At 36.7% G+C, this 21,572-nt stretch overlaps 1 protein-coding gene across 12 annotated transcripts in view; it reads right to left on the reverse strand.

The window, feature by feature from the left end:
• Positions 1–21,572, reverse strand: part of DLG2 (discs large MAGUK scaffold protein 2) — a 986,985-nt gene that overhangs the window by 288,943 nt on the left and 676,470 nt on the right. For all 12 annotated transcript variants that reach the window (XM_083854323.1, XM_083854322.1, XM_083854321.1 and 9 more), the window contains one exon: positions 11,436–11,605. In XM_083854323.1, coding sequence (XP_083710449.1) covers positions 11,436–11,605 — 170 coding nt within the window. The remainder of the gene's footprint in view (positions 1–11,435; positions 11,606–21,572) is intronic.

Raw genomic sequence — 21,572 nt, forward strand, 5'->3', positions numbered from 1 at the left:
ATAATTTGCATTTAGAAATGATACACATCTGACCTATAGAATGTAGATAAGATTTACCCCTGGCCTACCATTACACTGAGTTTATTTTCAATTACAGTATATAAAATGTAAATGTGCCTGCAATAAACAATTTTACAAAATTATTTGCTGTAATTTTATGTTTCCTTGTTTCAGTTCTGTCTGTTAGAGTGAATAATATGCCTTTCTATTAATTTCATAAGACAGCCTACAAATTGTTTTGCATAAGAAACACAACAAACAAAAACCAAAACACAGTTTTGAGAAAGAAAAGTCTATCATGTCCTTATTTGCAAATATCACTTTCCAAAATAAACATGTCAAGCATATCTTGGGGCTATTGTTCTTTTAGCTTATACAACACATCTTTTATCATATCCTAAAGTGGTTTTGTGTCATTATACCCTTTTTTACATGTCATGAAGATCCAAGATCTTGCTTTGCAACTGTTTCTTCCTATCAACAAATAAAGATAGGACTTTTTTTTTTCCTAAAGAATCGAAGAGCAGGTTTGTTATCTGTTCATATAAATTACTACTCAAAATTCAGAAGCCAACATCCCAGGGAATGAACAGAGAGCTTTGTGCTCTTGGAAATTTTGGAAATACTCCTTAGTGCTAATGGTTTCATAGCGATTTTCTCCACGGATATAATCTGCTTTTTCAAGCTTTCAGAGTTCCATTTTCCTCCAAAATTAGTCATTAAAGATATAAGCATTAAGCTATCTCCTTGCCTTTCTCATACAACAACAGCCAAAATCTCCACTAGAAGAGGTCAGAGGAATTTTTTTCATCTACCAAGCACACTAAATGCTTAATGTTGAAAAAAATTTATCAACTTGCCATTGGACCAAGTAGCAGAATTTCTGAATGAAAAAAAAATCTTAAGTGAGTATCTGTAAGGTAAGAAGAACAAGTGATACTCTCATAATTCAATGGCTTTACTGCCAACTCAAAAGCAGAAGAATCGAAGAGCAGATGTCTACGTGTCAGGGAGCACAAGACTTTGGCACAGAAAGGCTCTACTCTGTTTCTGTAAGAATCTCACCATGTCTGCATTAGAGGAACCTTCACTGCATGTAAAAACTCAGCTGCCCTTTTTACATATCACTGATGTGACACAGGCAGAACCAGAACATTTTTGCACTGGAGTCCCAGAGCCTGGACTTCCTGGTCTCATATCTTATGACAGACCAATTGCAAAGAATGATCATCTGCACAGACAATGTGTTTCATGGCAAACAGCAAAGGGTCTTCCACCTGAACTCCAGAAAAATAGCTGCTATTTCTAGGAATTCTAATATACTGTTTAGAGACACAAAACAAACAAAAAACCCCTAACTGATGAAGGAAAACCAGTTCTTCAAAGCTGTTGGAAAAATGTTCTGAAATAACAAATGGCAAGTCAAAGCTAAAATACTATAGGAAAATTTCTTTTTGACAAATGTATTATTTCTTTTGTTTTAATTAAGGATAACTGAAATTTCATTTAGAATTTGGAATACTGAAAGTGAAATGAGGATTACAGACCTGCATAAAGGACTAGGGGAGTCCAGAAAGGACTGGAAATAGCCAGATGAACGACTATTGCAATTAATCACTTTGGTGTTTGACTTCTAAGACAGTTATTCCCTTCAGATGTTCAGAGATGCCTTAATGTAACTCCTTCCTTTTTTTTCCCAACTAGTGCAAATGGAAGAATAATACTGACAATCTAAAATAATTTTTAAATAGGCTGCAGTGTGATATTTTATTTACCACATCACTTGAATCTCTAAAGCTGCAGTCAGCTTTGTCCGTCCACCATGATTAGAATCTGTAATGCCTGTCCATGCTCATGATTACAGGGCAAAAGAAGACGAGAAAAAGGAAGAGAAAAACATGAAGAGCTACAGCTCCTCATGCTGTAAAAAAATAATTAAATACCATTTATTCTTTCAAAGGGGCTCTTCATGGCAATGCAGTATTTTGCTGATGAGTGTTGTCTTCCAGACAGTAGATGTCTTGAGAAAGATCTGGACATCTAAAAACTATCAAGAAGACAGAACTTGCTGCATAGATAATTAACTGAACAATAAAGGATGAAATCACCGCTCTGTAGTTTCATGTGACTAATTTGCACATTATTTTTGGCTTTATAGTCAAAAAAGGATGAAGGTCTCCAAAGAAGGGAACATAAGGATTTTCAAACTACCCAGGTGAAATGAAAGATGTTGTGTCAATGAACATATTTCACACAGCAGGCTAATCTCCACCTTCTGTTGCATCAGGATGTCAGTCAGACTCCACCAATAGTTGTCATGTAACTGTTTATTATTAAAGTGGTGAACAACCAAGCATAATAATAATTCGGTAAGATTTACCTGAAGAATTTAGAACAAGGATCAGATAGGTAGAGGAAAAAGGCCAAGAAAACTGTCACTCCCTAGAAAATTCTCATCACTCCACTAAGAAACAGAAAAAATTATGTTGGCCTCCTGTCTACAGAAAGACTTTTTCCACACTTAGCCCAGTAATTTAGCAAATTATGTCCTTCTCCATCTTTTGATTTATTGTGTATTTGGAAATACTGATGAGACAATTAACATTCGCTACACTGTCTGCTGCATCTCCTGTCCTCCTGATGAAAATAGCGATGGCAAACGTAATGAAAGGGATCTTCTCTCACTCCCCTTTTACCTCTTACACAGCACTCTAGAATGGGGAGGCAAATGATGAAACTATTTTTTACCCAGAAAGTTACAATCCAGAGGAAAAAAAGGCAGGCTATGATGACAAAATTATGAGACTTACTGTATTACATTTAATCAGGAGAAAACTTTAGAACTGAAAAAGAAGCTGGCCAAGATCCATGGGGAATTTTCCTCACACTTGGCATAGACAAAAACCAAAAAAGGCACTTAGTCTTTGGGATTTTTAAAAATTGCAGAGAGTATAAGGACACAGTGTCAAGTAGAATCCCAAAGCACACACATCACAGTTTTTCATACAAGCCTGAGACAAAAGATGTTCCAAGAAACTTTTCAGCAGCGCACTGGAGATCATTATGTAACTGGGAAATCCATTAAGAAAGCAAGTTCCTTTGAAGTATTTCCACAAGGACAGGATAAATCAAGTACAGAATTTTTAAATGGTCTGCTTTATTGTCACCCAGAAGGACGCCATATGAACCAAAGCTAGAGATGCATCCATCACTTACCCAACAGCTGAACAGAGAAATTAATAAACCCTGTCTCTAAAGGAAGCAATGAAAAAAAACCAAAAACACCCAAAACAAACAAACAACCTCCGCCAAAAACAAAACAAAAAATCAAAACCAAGAAACGAACAAAAAAATCCAAAACAAACCCTGGCATCTTCCTTCTCTCCAATTTTCAGAAAAAGTTAAGAGTTAAACCTGTGGAGGTGAAGACGACAGTATCAGGGGATCCAAGTAAGTCAGTCTTACAGCTCTCAATTTGCAGCACAAGCCTCAGAGGTAACTTTGACCACAACAAAAGGGCCAACACCTCATGACAGAATGATAAAAACCAAGGTCACACTGGAACACCATACCTTTTGCTGTCTCTACTCAGAGTTGATGAAACTATGTAGGCAACTGGATAATATAAAATTCCTAGGTAATTTAGAAAGGACAAGCACAGAAAATTTTGTCAATTGAAATGTCAATTATCTACTTAGCTCCAAAGATGGCTGAATTTGGTCTGATGTGAAACAATTTCATAGCAACATCTTCTGCCATTTAAGTGCAATTTAATAAAAAAGATGACAGATTTATTTTCTTTCTCTACTGAAAACAAAATGCAACCAACCAAAGCTTATTTTTCTTGAAACAAAACCTCCAGTTTGTTGGCATTCAAGCCTACCTGCACATCTATCTTTCCCTGAGCTGCTGCTTTTGCTCTATTGCAGCCACAGTTCATTAAGATGAAATGTGTTCTGCTGAAGCTGCCTCATCAGTAAGTATTGCTGAAGCAATTTAGTAATGATCTTAATGCACAGTGCTGGATTTTTATAGCCATCTCAATTGGCTATTAAAATACAGCACCACACTTTGAAATTGCTACTGCACCACTTCAGAAATAGTTAGCATGATGAAGCTGCAAAAAGTAATGTTCGTATCAGTGGAAACCTTACTCTTTGTGAGTGATTTCTGGAAAATGATACTTAAAATCTACTATGAGATTAGATGTTAATTTTGCACATGAACACAGGATTCTTCAGACCTGCTTGGAGAGTTCTTAAGAACTTAATGGTTTCAAGGGAAAAACAGACAAAATATGTGCATATAATATTGCTGCACAGTCTTCCCAGACATGTTGTTTACTTCTTTACTGCTAATGGAAAATTACATTTAAAAAGAAATGAGGAAAATCAGAGTTAGCACGAAAATATAAAAGATTTCAAGCAAGTAATATCCTACAGCTCACAGGATAGCTCCAGTTTTAGGTGAGACAACCAGCCAGAAGGAGGGATTTTGAATTCTGTTTGAAATTATCCTTTTTGATTTGGAAATCGATTTCTTTAATTACTGACTACTAATCTCCAAAGATGGTTGAATTAGGTCTGATTGTGAGGACAAGCTGATTCCTGCCATTAAACTGCATTTCTAACAAAAAACATAACACATTTACCTTCTTTCTCCACTAAAGACAAAAAGACTTTAGAAAAAGCCTGAAAAACTAGAACTGAAGTGCCATTCTAATAATAACTATTTCTTTGTAAAATTATGTCCAAGAACTACTTTTTCTCCGTAATAGAAGGAATCGCTTTACAGAATCAGTGTGACTTTTTTAAAAGAAAAACTTCATATATGATAACTTATGCAAATGAGATGGCAAGTCTTTAGTCACCGAAAGCAGATAATACATTTGATATAATACACTTGATATTTTATTTATACCATAAAGAAGAATATGATAATAGCAGCTGTATGCATTTATCATCACTTAAATTAAAAACCATGATCATCGGTCTGGGAAATATAAAGGTACAGATATAAACTACCACTTTTACCATATCAAGCACTTGCAACACGAATGTGTCAAAGTATGGTTGGAAAACAGCAGACCCTTTTGTAGCACTTTTATCATGGTGCTTTCTAATTTTATGATTTTCAAGAGAATACAATTTTCATGTGACAAACTATCAGATATTCACATATTCTTACATTAGACAATCCTACTCTGAAGGGCATCCATGCTTTTTAGTGATGTTAACTTATAAATGATAGTTTAAGCCACTATCTTAAAACTGAAAATTATGTACGAGTGTTTGATGGAGCACTTTCTGCTAATTGGAGGAAATACTAGTTCCTTCAAGCAAAGAAATTTCACAAAAAATGGTATTTCAGTTTCAATTGTGGTGGTTTTCTATTGATATCTGACGAAAGTGATGCGGTTACAGTAATATGAAATGAAGCACTTCAATTAGAGTTGAGAACCGAAACTATTTGTTAGACCCAGACTTGAGAAAGTTTTCCTGCTTCCTCATTTTTATATGGTTCTGTCTTTTAAGTTGCTCTATTTTACTCTGTTTTAGATAAGGATTCACAGAGCACAGAAGGAAGAGAACATTGAAAACCACAAGTAAATTCACAGCTGACAGGATCACAAGACTGAAATTCTTCAAAAACCGTAAGGAAAAGTTCTGTTCAAAATGTGAAAAAAATTTTTTTTTTGAAAACTTTGGACCTTACAAAACATTTCTTATTATTTTAATTAAGAAAATATCTGCCTAACTTGCCATAAAACCCCCTATTCCTACTACTGAAGTTTGCTATGGAATACTAAGTGTCTTTTAAATTAGAGAAGATATATAATTAAAGTAGTAAAAGCAATAGCTGCAGTTAAAAAAAAAAAATAAATTACCATCATCAGTCTGGAGCAAGCACTTGCAATCAGTTATCAAACAGCAAATTCTGAAAGCTCTCACTGTTCTTTGAAATTGGGAAATAAATAATTGAGGTTCTTTGTTTGCAAAAAGCCCCTTCTTTCATTTTAACGGCTGTAGCTATTACCTGAGATAAAAAGGTAACTTTTGACTTTGCTTTGCTGGATAAAAGTCCTAAGTTTCCTCCTTTCCTTAATGAAAGGAGGATTTCAATTTATTTTAAAATGAACCCTCTATTCTGCTCTTCTGAATTGAACAATTTTTTTTTAGCACACACTTTGAAACACACATAATTCAAATGTACTTTTGTGATTATTTCAGTTGTCACTGCAAGCTGGGATACTATCTATGCAACAAAACACACAAGTTATTTCCAATAAAGCCATTGGTCAAAACTAAAATATATTTATTCTTATGAAAAAAGAAGTATGAATCTCTAGGAAACTACAGACAGTAATGGACTAGAGGACATTTCAGCAACAATCCTGTAGATAAATCTACAGTGAAATCATACCTTATATTGATGATGAAAAAATCTCTGCATCTTCTCAAGAAAGTCTCATACCTTATCAGAGTTAAAAAACACACTTCTTAAACCATACTGATTCTTTTCTTAGTATAGTAATAAAGCTTCATTACCGTCTACTGACTTTATTCAGTGTCGTCAAGAATAAAACAAATAGTTACAGGAAAAGAAAATTTACCATGTGCCACAGAGTCGCTTCAGTTTGGCACAGAACACAAGGAAATGGGAACTCTGGAACTGGTTATGCCCAGTGACGTACTCTAACATTTCGACACATATACATAACTCCCAAAATAAATGTGCATTATGCCCTTTATACGAATCCCATTTTATTTTTGCATATTTTATTGAGATGTCTGGCTTAGGAGCTAAGACTTTGCTGATTAAGAAATTTAAGATAAGAAGGATAGCCATCCAGAGGGAGATACAGAATGCGGCTGAACAGTGCTTAAGAGATGCATTAATTTTTAATCTGAAGCCCCAAAATATAATCACATTCCAAACAGATTAAAAGAAAAGTTTTGATATAGCCCTAATTCTGAGAGCAGAAACAGTAGAGAATTAAGTGCTCCTAAACATGTTTTAGTGCCCAAAGCAGTGTGGGGTGGACCTCATGAGAATGTGTCACTGGCTGAATTCATCAGGAATGAGCAAAAAGCATGCTTTTAGAAATCAAAAAGTGTCAGAGCTGCTGGTCTGCCCAGAGCCTTTTCATCTAAAACATTGTGAACAGAAGGGCAGCTCCAGTCATTGGGGCAAGATCCTGACACAGTTCAAACAATCCAATGATAGGCATTATTATCATGAAGGGTGTGGGAAAGTAATCCTCTTTCTCTATGACTTTATACTCAAGCCACCAGAATATCCAGATAGCAAAATTAACTGTCCTTTATGTTGTTCCTTTTTTAGCATGTTTTTAAGTCTGACATTTCTCCTCTGAAGCGTCCTGGTATTCAGCTGTTCCGCTTCACATACCCTGAACTTCATTTCTGCAGTTTTTATATCTTCTAAGACACATTTCCTACAGAAGCAAGGTCAAAAGTTTATTATCTGACCTGTCACTGCTGTAGTTACAAGAATCCTTGTTTTCCTTTTTTCTTTTTTTCTTCTTTTTTTTTCCCCCTTCTGGTACATTATATCAGAGCTTAAATTATCAGCTAGATAGGCAAGTAGGTAGGTAATATTTTACATGACCTCTGTGTTTATCCAAGTCTCTGCCAGAAATTTTCTACAGCAGAAATACTTATTTCTGCTGATCATTTAAAAATTTAAATAGAAAAAAAAAATCAAGCTTAATTTCTATCACTTGTGCATCAGCATACTAATTGTGCACTATCATACTACTCAATGCTTCTGGGTTTAGTAAAAGTATATTTGGAGTGTGACAGGACAGCATGAAAATCTTGAGGTCAGTGAAACTACTTCGGTTTAAAATCCTCCAGTCAAATGCAATGAAATGGAACTGAAAACTGCAACCCCTGAACAGCAACTGAAGTTCACAATTCACTGCCCATAAACAGTTATTTGCAGGGTCTTACAGGAAGCTAATGCACAAGTTATATTACAAAGCCAGACAGCACCATTAAATTGCTGTTTTGAATGCCTGCATTTTGCTCCCCAGGAACAAACACTGCAGTATGTGCAATCCATTCTCATTACTGCTAGTCTTGCTTCAATACAAAGCAAGAAAAGCATATTACTTAATGACAGGATTTTCAGTAGGGTCTAAATCTCGATGATTTAAATAAGAAATGTGCAAGCATATCTTTCCTCTGTTACAGCTGTCAGCCACTGTAGGGATGCTGGCTGCTAAAATCTGCAGTGCCCTGGGAGTGACTGAAACAAAACATCTACTGTTGGCCACTCAATCCTTTGCAAAGCCAAACAGTGAACTGTGTGCCTGACTGAAGAGACATGCAGGAGGCATACAAAAGACAATCTCCCAAGCACATGGAAAAGAGGAAGAGCCTGCAAGGATGACACATAGCAATTACCTTCAAGACACAGACTGTGGCTATTTGCCAGTATTTGCAATCAGGTGTATCAAAGTGATGATCAGCTTTAAATGCCTACACAGCTGCAGCTCTCTTTGAACCCTTTATTTTCCTATTACACAACTCATTTGTGTCTTTGTTTACCTCTTCTCACCCCAGAAATAAAACTAAAGGGTTACAGGTTTAGCACATATGATACTAGGAGAGTCTTTTTGTAAAGCAACAGGAACATCTGCTTAGGGATCTGCATTCTGAAGGGACCTCCTTGGCAGTACGTGACCATGCCCTTCCATTGCCACGTGCCCAAAGCCATCACCAGACAATTCTTATTTAATACCTGACATTTAAAATACATTCACTAAATTAATCAATGTCTTTTATATGGTGGTTGCCAACTACAGAAATTAACGCCCCATAAAAAACCCCAACTAGCCTCTATGGACTAATAACTTGTAAAAAGCCTTCATCCTGAATATCTCAGATGAAATTAAAAGGGCCTCTATATATAAAGCCTTGCAAATTTCCTTCTTTACCAACTTCAAGTGCTGAAAGATATAATCTACTACACACAGACAGGCAAGTTAGGGATCTCTGAGTTTACCTGGTATTATGGAAGCCAAGACTTGCTTTCATGTGGTAAATTCTCAGGGCAGTAAGGTATGAACTCGGTAAATGCTGGGTTATATACTGACGGAGACAGGAAAAGAATTGAAAAGATATTTGCTACTCTGCGTTTGGTATGGAACAATCTTCTTGTCTAAAAAACACATTTACTTTATTAATTTTGTGAATAGGAAAGAAAGAATGGTGTGGAACCAACCATGCTGGTTTTCAGATCCTGCTCTGGACACCAAAACATCCCAATTTCACTCTGAGATGTAAGAAACACTGTTTATATAAATACTAAGTGGTTTTTACGTTGCATAGCAATGGTGTGAAAGACCAGTTCACAGATAAATCACCTGAAATATGAGGAGATAAGCATCAGAGGAGTGACAACAGCCAAGAGTCACAGGTTTTATTCTCGACTTCTGCTAAGTGTTTGATGCCTCTAAACAGATAATTTTTTCATGGAAGTTATTGAAAAAAAAAAAGTCAATGGAAAAATGCTCTAGATATTAAAAGTAGTTTGATGAGGTTTCATCACAACTATAAATTATTTTCTTCATTTTGCTTTTTTATTTGGGGAATACAGAAAGCCTAATAGACCATGCTTCCTTACTGCCTGAATTATGAAGGTAAACCCCTGGCTTTTGCAGAAAACTAGCTCATCAACTTATTTTTTATCCAAGTTTCCAGCTAACTTGTTTCTATAAAAGTGAAAATATTAAACAATATTTTCAAAAAACTTAAAAACCTTAACACTAAAATTATCTGTAATAAACTTCATGTAGCACTATAGATGCAAAATCGTATTTTCAGCAGTAAGCAGCAAAAGTTCTTTAGCTTGCCCTTAAAAGCAGTTTATTGGTATCCATTCTGTTTTATGACAATATTTGTAGAAAGAAATAGTTTCAGGCATACATTCAAAACAAACACAACGCAAACCCATTATTAGATAATGATTGCTTCTCCTGTCCATTTCCACAATGGACAAAAATTTGGTCACGATGAATAATTTTTACAATTTAATCACAACCAGAAAGGACAGGTTAATTTTAGTTTCTTTAGCCTTAGGTCTCTCAAAATGACTATCATATCACACACACTTAGTTTAATTCCAAATCTTTAAAAACACTGCCTGCACTTCTACTCTGAATTCATATGCATACAAAATACCATTAGAAATGCTTTTTTATTGGAAAAGCAATCCAGCATTGTAATTGACTACAAGAATCCAGACTTTCAGGGATTTACCATCAGATGCATGTTTAAATATACCTTACTTTTCTCCAAGAGCAGAGCATAATGAATACACTGCAGTGTCAAAGAGTGCACTGTTTTCAGTGCTGCACTATCTTTGTTGAGTATTAGAGGTCAATCTCAGCAATATGGCTCACTATATTAAATATACTTCACTACTGATATAAAAAACACCTATGGAGAAGCATACTATAATATTCACATGAGGGACGTGTAAGGGAGAAAAAGCTGAAGATTATTCACCATAGATAAAACAGGGAGAGTAATCTCATGTGCACGATATATACATGCAAATGCCTTCATTATAAATATATATATATATATCTCAATCAAAGACCTGCTTATGAAATGGTTATTATGGATCAAAAAAAAATTAACCGCTGCTCATTCTATTCACATGTACTATGAAAATATGCTTTTTTTTTTGGTCCAGAAATTAGCTATGAAGAAAAATGCTTCTAGAAAGGAATTTGGCTTTTTGTTCTGTAACCAGAAGGTTCTATTGGAAGCGATAAAGCTCATTTAGATTAGTGAAGGTTTTGTGCTAGATTTCCACTTAATTTTGTTGAAGAATAAAATAAAATAAAATAAAATAAAATAAAATAAAACAAAAATAAAATAAAATAAAATAAAATAAAATAAAATAAAATAAAATAAAATAAAATAAAATTCTTCTATGGATCTAGGTAAGCTGATATTCTTGTCTCCAAGTTCCAAAGATAACTAGAAAAAACCATCACGAAAGTAGAGAAGGTAAGCTGGATAATCAAAAAGCCTTCTAAACAGAGGAAGAATTCACAAACTCTGCATTCAACAGCAACTTAAATGAAAGTCAAAGGTCTGAGTAAAGGAACTTTAGAGGTAGTATATGTGCTGCCACACAGTATCTCTGTGTCTCTTTAGAAGGTAAGGAGACATCTCTGCAGTAAACACCAAACGAAGCAAACCACAACTACTTGATCTCCTTTATATTTCAGGAAGAGATATAACCATGAATTCAAATTCTACCGGCCTGAATGAACTCCATTTCAGTATTTGACAGGGTCAACCAGTTAGCAAATCAACAAGGTCAGATGCAATTTAAGCTACAAGAGAGGCTAAACACCAGGTTTGAAATGGACATCTTTTGATTTTTGTATATACCTTTCGGTCCTTTGAACAACTTGATCTCTACGACGGTCTCCAGTATAGGTCTCCTTCTCCGGACGTACAACCGCACTATGGAACCGGCCTCCTTCAGGGCCTCCACGGCTTTGCTGTGAGACACTTCCGACACGTCAACCTCGTTCACGCGCAGGATGCAATCGTTGACCCTACGGGAAAAACAAAGAACCAGAGGCACTAAATGCTTCAGCCGTTACTTTGGACCAAACAGAGTTTTGTCGGTAGCGCTGTAAAATGAAGAATACTTCACTGGGAATCACAGAATAGTGGAATATGATGAGCTGGAAGGCACCCACAAGGACCATCAAGTCCAAGTCTACCAGATGACAGACTTAATGCAGTGTGCTTCACAAGCAATGAGACAGAGCACTCAGTCCTTCCAAAAGACATACCTGATGCAAACTGGATCAAACCTGATTCAAACCCAATCACTCACACCTACCATCCTCCTTCATAAATTGGGGTTACATCAAAATAGTGATAGAAATCAGTAATAACTTGCCTTTACAGACTTCATTAAACGTTTTTGATTAAACAATACAAATTTCCTTTAAAACACTCATGCTGCATGCTATTACTATGGACCATAGTAAGGACAACTATAGTTGCTCTTAAGGAAATCTCATAGTGTGATACAAAAGCTGTCACAGTAAAAGTGCTGTCCTACAAAAAGCAGACAATTTAAAAGAGAATGCTTGATGCTAAATAATTTACTCGAGTTAAATTCTTTATGTTTTCAACACTGACTGTAGGCTTCAAGATCTGCTGTTTGGTAATCACATTTTCTTTTTTATTTGAATACCAATATTCCATCATTCTAAATTCCATCATAGTCTTATTTTGAGCATTTACTACAGTATCTGAGGATGAACATATACTCACCCTCAATGTCCTGGTTAGATGGAGCTGCATTCTCCTTATCTGACAGATTTTTCCACGTTGGAAAGGAAATCTACAACTTAAGAGCAGTAAAATTCATCTCCAAAGCAGCAGGCTAATGACTTAACTACTGGGCCATCCTTTCTTTGCAAATGAGGATGAGTGAAAAGGGCAAATTCCAAAGAGCTAGATTAATTGAGACTTCCAAAGAACGAGATTAATTGAGACTCCACTGCTCTTGTGCACATTTGCTGTGAAATGCCTCTAAGTATTTTGAGTACAGAAGAAAAAGGCATATTCTAAACAAATGTGTTCTTAATGTCTGAAAAGACAATCAGAGAAGCAAATATGGGTTTCTAAAAATATTCCCATTTCTGCTATGTTTCTATAGATAAAAATCAACTACCAAAAGTTACTCTTGACAGCAAAATAACACTTCATCTGGGTATTGATTAGGAGTCTTAGCACATTGATGGAGAATGAAAATTTACCTAAGGTTACCAGAACTTTGAGAATTTAGAATGGTTCTTTTCATGTTCTTGTGCTGCTGCTTTTGTTTAAAACAAACCCAAATCAAAACAACAAAAAGAACACAGTTATTTGAAACTGGTCAAACTTGGAAAGGACACAAAGTTTCCCTTCTGAGGAAAAGGACAATATCATAAATTTTCCATACAGCATTCAAAGGTCAGGTTTGCTGGTTTACTCCAATGCCAGAAGTTTCCATGGTTGAGAGGGGCTTTAAGCAACCTGGCCTAATGCAAAGTGTCACTGTCCAAGGCTGGGCATGATGGAACTAAAGGATCTTTAAGGTCTCTTCCAACCCAAACCAAACTATGCTTCTATGATATGATATGATGATATGACATGCCTTTCCCCACCTATAAGCTTTTTTCTCACTCATAAGGAGGTTAACTCTTAATTTTTAAATAAATAAATACAATATTCAATAACATACATGCATGTGCTGCAACAATATAAACCTAAAAGAATAATAGCAAAGAAAGTCAGTAAACCCAGTTTAAGAAAATTCTTTCAGATTATTAATTGTATGGTTTTACCCCTTAGGGATAAAATTATTCTGCCCTTGCAAGCAGCTCTCCAACACTTTTTCCTGGCTTTATATTCACATGCCAAGCATATAGTAGAATTTTATTTTTGTGATTTCTTTTCCCATTTATTGGTGGATAGGCCCTATACCTGTCAGTTTCAGATGGTGACAGGCCTGTGCCCAGAGGAAGATCTGCCTCATAATCCAAGGTAACACAAGTCCAACAGAAAGATACTATTAGTTTCACCAATACATACAGTATTTGTATTGTCATGTAACCATATAATCAGAGAAAGGTTTGGGTTGAGAAGGACCTCATACATCTCGTTTTTTTGTGCTGCCAGTGCACATTGCCAGGTCATGTTGAGCTTCTCATCCATCTGTTGTTCTCCTCAGGCCTGCTCTCAAATATTATGCACACACCTAAATTTATTCAGGTCTGTAGAATTCCCCATGCAGGTAACAAATTAGAATGAGTTAGGCAGCTTTTCATACAGCTCACTAGCTCATCTAAGTTCTTTAACATAATGGACGTATTCTATAAAATTTTTTAGTATAAATTTGGTACGAAGGACACCAGACAGTTAAACACAGAACACATCCAAACCAGTTACAACTGACAGAAGAACTATGAGAGATCCTTTGTTGTTAAGGGAAAAGGTCAGAGATTCAGGTTTACTGATATTTGTTGCTACCTTCAAAGCAGATAAGAGCTTGCATTAAGGAAAACACCTCTATTTTTAAGGGCTTAAACTTCACTATATTAATCTGAGTTTGATTTTTATTGTTTTCAAGAAACTGTGCAGACGTCTTTGAGAAGCTGATAAATGCTTCAGTCAACTTGCAAATAAAGAAGACAAGTACAATCCTTAGGCACTTACTGGACATATAGTTGGTGACAACTGGTAATGATCATTCTGTTCTCTGCTTCTGTGCAATATGGTGCCTTGGAGGGAAACCCAAAGCAGTGCACTGTGGCAGCTAAGAGCCCCAGAAGACCAAATGGTCCTGCCAACACACATTAGCCCACTTGCAGCTCCATAGCAAAGCTAACTGGAACCAACTGTAGACTCAAGAACAAGGGAATAATCTGTACTCTGTGGATCAACATCATGACACTAAATCCTGTAGTAATCCACAGGTCTTAGTTATCATACAGACACCTCCAGCTAAGACTTATTAGTGGGACAATGCTGCTTTCCATTGCAGCATGGCCAGCATTCATAGATTCTTTCTAACCAAAGCTAACTGTTCTTTTTTAGTTGCCTCCTCAGAAAAACCCATATCCGTATGGACTTTATTCTTTAGTCAGTGCACAGAAATCAAGGTTAAAATAGTTATAATGGGAGAATGAGTGGAAAACTATGGAATATATCAGGCTAATATATACCTCCATATATCAATATGGAGATATCAGGCTGGAAAAGTAAGACAAAGAAACACTAAACTTCCTCTTTATCCTTTGCTCCTTTGTCCAACCTTTTATAGCCTGTTTCCCTAGAAAACTGTTGATAATTTCTTTCTTCCAGAACTCACAAGAGCACAGCACCTTAAGCAAGAACATAATATTCTAAGATGAAAGCTGAAAGACTTGTGATCTTTTCTTCAAGAGGTCAGCAAATAATTATAATTACATTATCTGACCCTAAGATAATGTGTCTAGTCCATTAGCTAGAGAGGGATGACTCTCACCTATTTATTTTATTTTATTTTAAATTCTATACACATACTTCCTATTCCATAATAACTAGAATTTACAGCATAGCGGGTAAAAATGTACATATTGATACCAGTTCATATAACTTCCTTCCAAGAGGAATAACTTTTTTTTCTTTTCTTTTTTTTTTAATTTCCATTAAGAATAAGGGATATCATATTTACTACAGCAGTCTTCACGTCCGTCTTTAAAATCACAGAATAAAAAGCTAACACTAAATGCCAGTGACATGCATGCATCTTACGGCATAACTTCCTTATGTATAATGATCCTTAGAAACATGATCCATTTTCTGTAGCAAATTCATGTATACTCTTAGACTCCTTCCTGATGTTGTAAAGTAGTGTAAAACTACTTCTATGTCTATTTCAAAAATAAAGAGATAAAACTTATCAGTGGAAGAAAATTCCTGTCTGTCTCTGGAAGGTGGAGGGGAACTAGTGCTTATAAACTTGTCTGATGAAGGTAACAGCCAATCCTAACTCAAAATTTGACACTTATTCGATTTATAATGAAATTCCAAACACCTCATGGTTACTACTAAAAATACTACTTGGTAAAACTTATGATGGGGGGGGGGGGGGTGTGGGTTTGTAACTTACAAATGACACAGCAGAATTAGAACTGAACTTAATAATAATTTGAAATCCTAGGATTGATTTTGATTTAAAAATATGTGGAAATATTGGTGCAATAAAACAGTAAGCCCAACTGTATTTAACATGAAGCCATTATCTGAAGTATTGAATATAACCTATGCTTCTAACAAGAACAGAATTATCTTTATTTCTGAAGAAAATAAATAAGGACTAAACCCACAATGTTTCATTTCTGAGAGAAAAATATCATCTTTCAAGCCTCTGAATCAATGGCATAAATCTATTGCAATGAAATTAATTTAATAAAATATAAGCTTTTCCCCAATAATGCTGGCCTGGTGTCATCTCAACTCTTTGTGTGCAACCTCCACCAGGTTCTTCTTTCATAGTCCACAAATGCAGGATTAAAACCTCACCTGCATCCCGCTTCCTTTGTCTCCTGTTTACAGTTTAAACACGCTTTCCAGAGGAGAGTCTACACTTTCTTGGCTCATCTCAAACAGGGACTAGCCCTCATTGCAGCACCCAGGCTTCTCAGCATAAACATTGGATAACCAAACACAGCAGCCTCCTGCCTGTTCTTGGCTGTACTCGCCCCTGTAACAAGTTTTCAGAAGCGAGTGCTGAAAGGCAAACACCTCAACCAAGCACAAAGGCAGCTGTGTGTGTACAAAGACAGGAACTAAACTCCTCCACAGCATTTCTCTCAGCAGATTCACCCGGGCAGATGCCCTTGCAGTGGTAAACCAGTTTCAGTGTGTTGGCTCCGGGAGCCCAAAGTCTGGTGGATGCCTGAGCTCACAAGTCCTGCTAAAAAGCATGGTGTGCTTGCTCAAGCCTAGTGCAGTGCTTCTGCAGCCTCATATGAGCATACTGGAAGGACTGTTAATCCAGAGACTGAAATTGAAAAAAAAACAACCTCTTATAAAATGCTTCTCATTTAAGTATGTGTGCAGATTTTACTACAATATAAGTGAAACCCAGTCTGTCTATAGCACACCACCTGCGTTCAGCCCACAGCCTCCAAACCCCAAAAAGTTTTGGAGGGGGATCTGAAATTGTGTTAGTTATCCCCACAGTTCACTCCTTTGAATTTTTTCAGTATTTGCGTGTAGAAAATAGCCACTTACCATTCCAAGTGAAAGGGATCTCTAATGGATTCCTGCCTAAATGGCAGAAGGTGAAAGACATGGAAGACCATCAGCAGAAGCTTGCCCGTGCAGATCCAGCTCTAAATCAGGGCAGTCCCAGTCACTTTTCTCATTCTCATACCCAGCAGCACACTAGCACAAAGTCCTACTTCTTGTCCTCCCAAAAATTTCTTGAGAAATAAAACTGTACAAATGAAATTCCTCCTTTGAATATCAGGAGTCTAGTGATAACTTTGGAGGTAAAAGTGCCTTCTATAATGGAGTCAGGAATTTCAGATCACATCCAGGAAGGCTGTAGGTCCTAGCACCATGATCTGCAGGTGTCCCACCAGAAGACTGAGCTTTATTTCATTTCCAGAACAGAGCCCAGAGCTCAAATTGGCAGGGAATAAGTCAGATTTCATGAAATATCTCTCAGTTTCAGAATATGTTATTGCCTGAAATGATTGTGTTTCCATACCCTGTCAGAGACATGACCTTGCTGAGACCTGAGACATAACCAGTACAGCCACAAAATTGTCATAAGACATTTACATTGCTTATCCTTTGCTACTGCTGTAGTTATCCGCAGATCTTTCTTTTTAAACAGCCTCTTAATGAAATCCCAGTGTATTAAAGGGTTTGCATAACAGTCACTGAATTTTAAACCCAAGTGACTGACTCCAACAACAGTAAAAATATTAGCAGAGCACTTCCTTATCATATACATCATCTCTTTATCCCTCTCCTTGTGTTTCATTTATGACTCTAAGTTCTATTTTTGAAGTTGTAAGTCAGAAACAGACGGCATACTGCACTATATAATTAGGAATGGAAAAGTCCCTGCAGCCTTTAGACTCTTAGAAGAAAATATATTTAGAAGCTTGAATATGTTCCTATTCACAGTTTGAATAGAGGATGCATCAGCATTTCCTTTTTTATTAATCTCTCTTCTTTTTTTCTTAAAGACCTTAAACTCAGCTGTAAGACTACACTCCAGACACTGAATTTGCTAAAAAGCAGTTTATTTATTGCTTAAAGGACTTCGGAACCTTCCTGCATTCTGCTTTATTCCTAAGAAGTTCCTGGACAAAGCTAGCATTATCTCTGAGTTAACCCTTTCTGCCACCCAAAGAGATCCTCTTGTCCTTTTAGGTGGAATGTCTTCAAATGCCTTTATCACAGGGTGTCTATTTTTGGGAGTACATATATATATATACACACATACCTCTTGGTTTAAAATATTCCCCAATCTAGTATCTGGAATCTGACCCCAAAGACACATCATACCACTGTCCCATCAAAACTGGCACAGTGAAATCCCATGCAGAGACATCCAAGCCAGCTCAGACACTGACAGAGTAGATCTAGAGTAGAAATCCAGCCAGATCAATATCTTTCATATGTCTTTAGCCAATTACCACAGGTAAATGGCAATATTAATGCAGCTCTGCAATCCGAGCTCATTTAGCACTACCTTGAACTCCTGCACATCCTGACATGCAGTGATTGATATATCAAGACGGGACCATTAGTGGCTCCCAACAGGAACAGAAATAGAAAAGAGAGCAGGCACAAACCTTTAATGCAAAACCCTGAGCAGTAGATTAAAGCCTTGGCCCGTGGTAGCAGGATTGCTGCAGGCACATATTGAGGCAGCAAGGTAAGACCTATGCTGGAGCTGCCCTGCTGAACCTTCTGACTACATCCCTACCAAACATCCAGTGGCTCCCATAGAGATCCAGCCCTTGGCCCAATGTGCTGGCTCTTATGGCAAGAATGATCCAGCTATAGGGAAGCTCAGACCTAAAATGTGTGGAATAAGGTGTTCGCTCATCTAAAAGATAAAAGCTACATGGAGTGATAAACTAGAACGGGGCTCCATCTAGCCTGGGGTTTCTTTCCAACTGTGGCCTTTAGCAGATGGTAAAGGAAAAATATTAATACAATTTTTTACCCAGAATACATTTTCAGCTGCTGGACGTTCCTAAGCCAGAAGTACTATTTTTTTCATTTAATATCCCTGGATATTTTTTTACACAAATATAACCTTCTTCAAAACTTGTAAACAACATCCCCAGTGTTTTTCACTGAATCTCACAGCTTCACTACCAGTTAAAAAATTCTCCTTGTGGTTATTTCAACCTGCTGTTTACTAGTTTCATTTAATGCTCCCAAAGCTTTTTGCTGGGAGAGCAAACATAGGTTCCCTGGTCATCATAATCTCCTACATATGATACCTGATTTTTCATACTAAAAGGTCTTGCTAGACAAGCTCTTCAAGCCAAAGGCATATAGCTGAACTACTGGTAACACTGATTTAACTTCAGAGATGGAAACATCTGAGTGCCTCTTGGCTGTAACATCTACAGATTTACAACTGAACTCTGAAATAAAATGGAAAATTAAGGTCAATTTTTTTCTTATGATCCTTTTTTCTTGACAAAAAATGACTTTGGTTTATGGTGAACAAATTTTCCAGTTCAGCAAAAAATAAAAAAAAAAATCTAATAAGCTCTGAATGAAATTAAAATTGAATTAACTAAAAGATTAGGCAGTTAGAGAAACAAAAATCAAAACAACAACCTGCTGTCTCCAAAGCCATCTCAGAAAAACACTTTCATTGCCTCTGTTTCCATCACTGAACCTGCTGCACTACATATAACATAATGCTCTCCTTAGATTGCAGCCATTACTCAGGGTAGCATCTTTAATACCAAGATGTAATAAATTCTGCCTGCTGCTTTGACTTGACAAAATCTATATACATTACAGAAATTTACAAGAGTATGTAGTGCCAGGCAAGGGGTTAATGGCTTTAAACTGAAAGAGGGTAGATTTAGATTAGATATTGAGAAGATCCTGTGGAGAGACCCTTTACTGTAAGGGTGGTGGGGTACAGGTTGCCCAGACAAGCTGTGGATGCCCACCCCTAGAAGTGTTCATGGCTAGGCTGGATGGAGCTGGTCTAGTGAAAGTGTCTCTGTCCATGGCAGGGGGCTTGGAACTAGAGGATCTTTGGACCTTCCAATCCAAACCATTCAACAGTTCCATATGATGAACTCTAACAACCATAGTTGTTATGGCTGTTAGGGCTCATCACATAGAACATCACGTAGAGTTGTTATGTTGTATGGACCTGCATACAACCAATGTATGTAGGTCCATGTAAGATTGCTGCTGAGCAATAAAGAGGAGACCCTGGTCCACAGACTCTACCTGGCATTCGCAACACCCCGCTCACTGCAAGGCTGCTCTGGCCCAAGTAACCTTTACTTGTCTTTGAGGAAGTGAAAGAACCTTGAGAAGAAAGAATAAAATACACTGATTTCACAGCCCCTACAGCTTAGTTGTCTGACTACTCCTCTGGAACTTGGAGCCTCATGCTCCCCAGAGAGAGAAGGGCAGTGAATGTAGGTTCCCCTGAAAGTGATTTTGCCACTACTTTTGTGAATGAAAGCAGCCCTGATTTGCTCTTTCCCTTTGGCACTTAAAAGCAATTTAGACCTAATCTTGGACCAAAAAACGTTTGCTCAGCTTCAGTATAATATTCTTAAGTCTTCTTAGACCTGGAATTTGAAGATAGCAAAATTTATTCAGTGATGCAGCCTGGCACTCCACTGAGAAATGATCACAAGGGCAACGGAGACTTAAAAAAATAGGTTATTTAAATTACAAGTCAAATAAAGAAACAGTGTAATTTAAATATGTTGACACATGCACTGAAAACTTTTAAAAATGTACTGCCGCCAAATGCACTAAGTATTTGTATTTTAAATTATTGATTAAAAAAAAAAAAAACAACAAAAAAAACCAACCACACTTGGTAAGGAGATTCAAGGCAATTTTTAGCTCTAAGAATGAACTTGTTGCCAAAATATCAAAACTAATACCACGCAATGAGCATTCATATAACTGAAGAAACTTCGGTTTCAAATAATTCTTATGAAAATGATGATAATAATAGTGTCACATTATTGATTTCTAATCCAATATTAATTTTGAAATTTGGTACAATATTGACTTGGTATTATTTCAAATCTACTCATAAAGACAGAATGCAAGATGGTCAAGAACATTCAGGAGCTAAAAATGTCAGTAAATTCTAAATTAGCTCCAAATGTAATTCTCTAAATCCTCACCTTTGGGAAAATAAACAACCCAACCCACGGAGATAAAATTTCTCATATATCTATGTGATAGCTGAGCCAACAACACCTCTAAAAAGGAGCCCCAATCTTTCTGTGTCTGATAAAAATCAGAGAGGTTAAAAATGTTTCACATACAAGCCCCATGCAGCACAAGGAGAGGAGCAAAAGCCCACTCAGTCTGATGGCTCCCAGAAGAGCTGCATCTCTGAACGCACCCTTTGAGCATGGGGAGTAGTTATTAACTAATGGTAGCTCATCTCACAGGGTGTAGCCACATGGGCTTGAGGGAGGAGCAGCTGACACCCATTCAATTTGCACACAGACTCAACCATAAACTTCTAGAATATAAGTCAAGTTTAAGTACATCTATAACAGGAGGACCTCTTCTTTTATCATTTATTTTCCTTTATCACAAACATCCTGAAAGCAGAATGATATCCTGTCACTGTATAATGATTCTGGAGGCACAGATGTTCTAAATCATTTATAATGAAATGATTTTCTGTGCCATCAAGCTCTCAGTTATTGCTTGGCCAGAATAACTCAAGGCAAATTAACTATCTTGCTAGGTAAGCCACACCTGTGGTAA

The sequence above is a fragment of the Zosterops lateralis genome (genome assembly GCF_965231275.1).
Source record: "Zosterops lateralis genome assembly, chromosome: 2".
NCBI lineage: Eukaryota > Metazoa > Chordata > Aves > Passeriformes > Zosteropidae > Zosterops > Zosterops lateralis.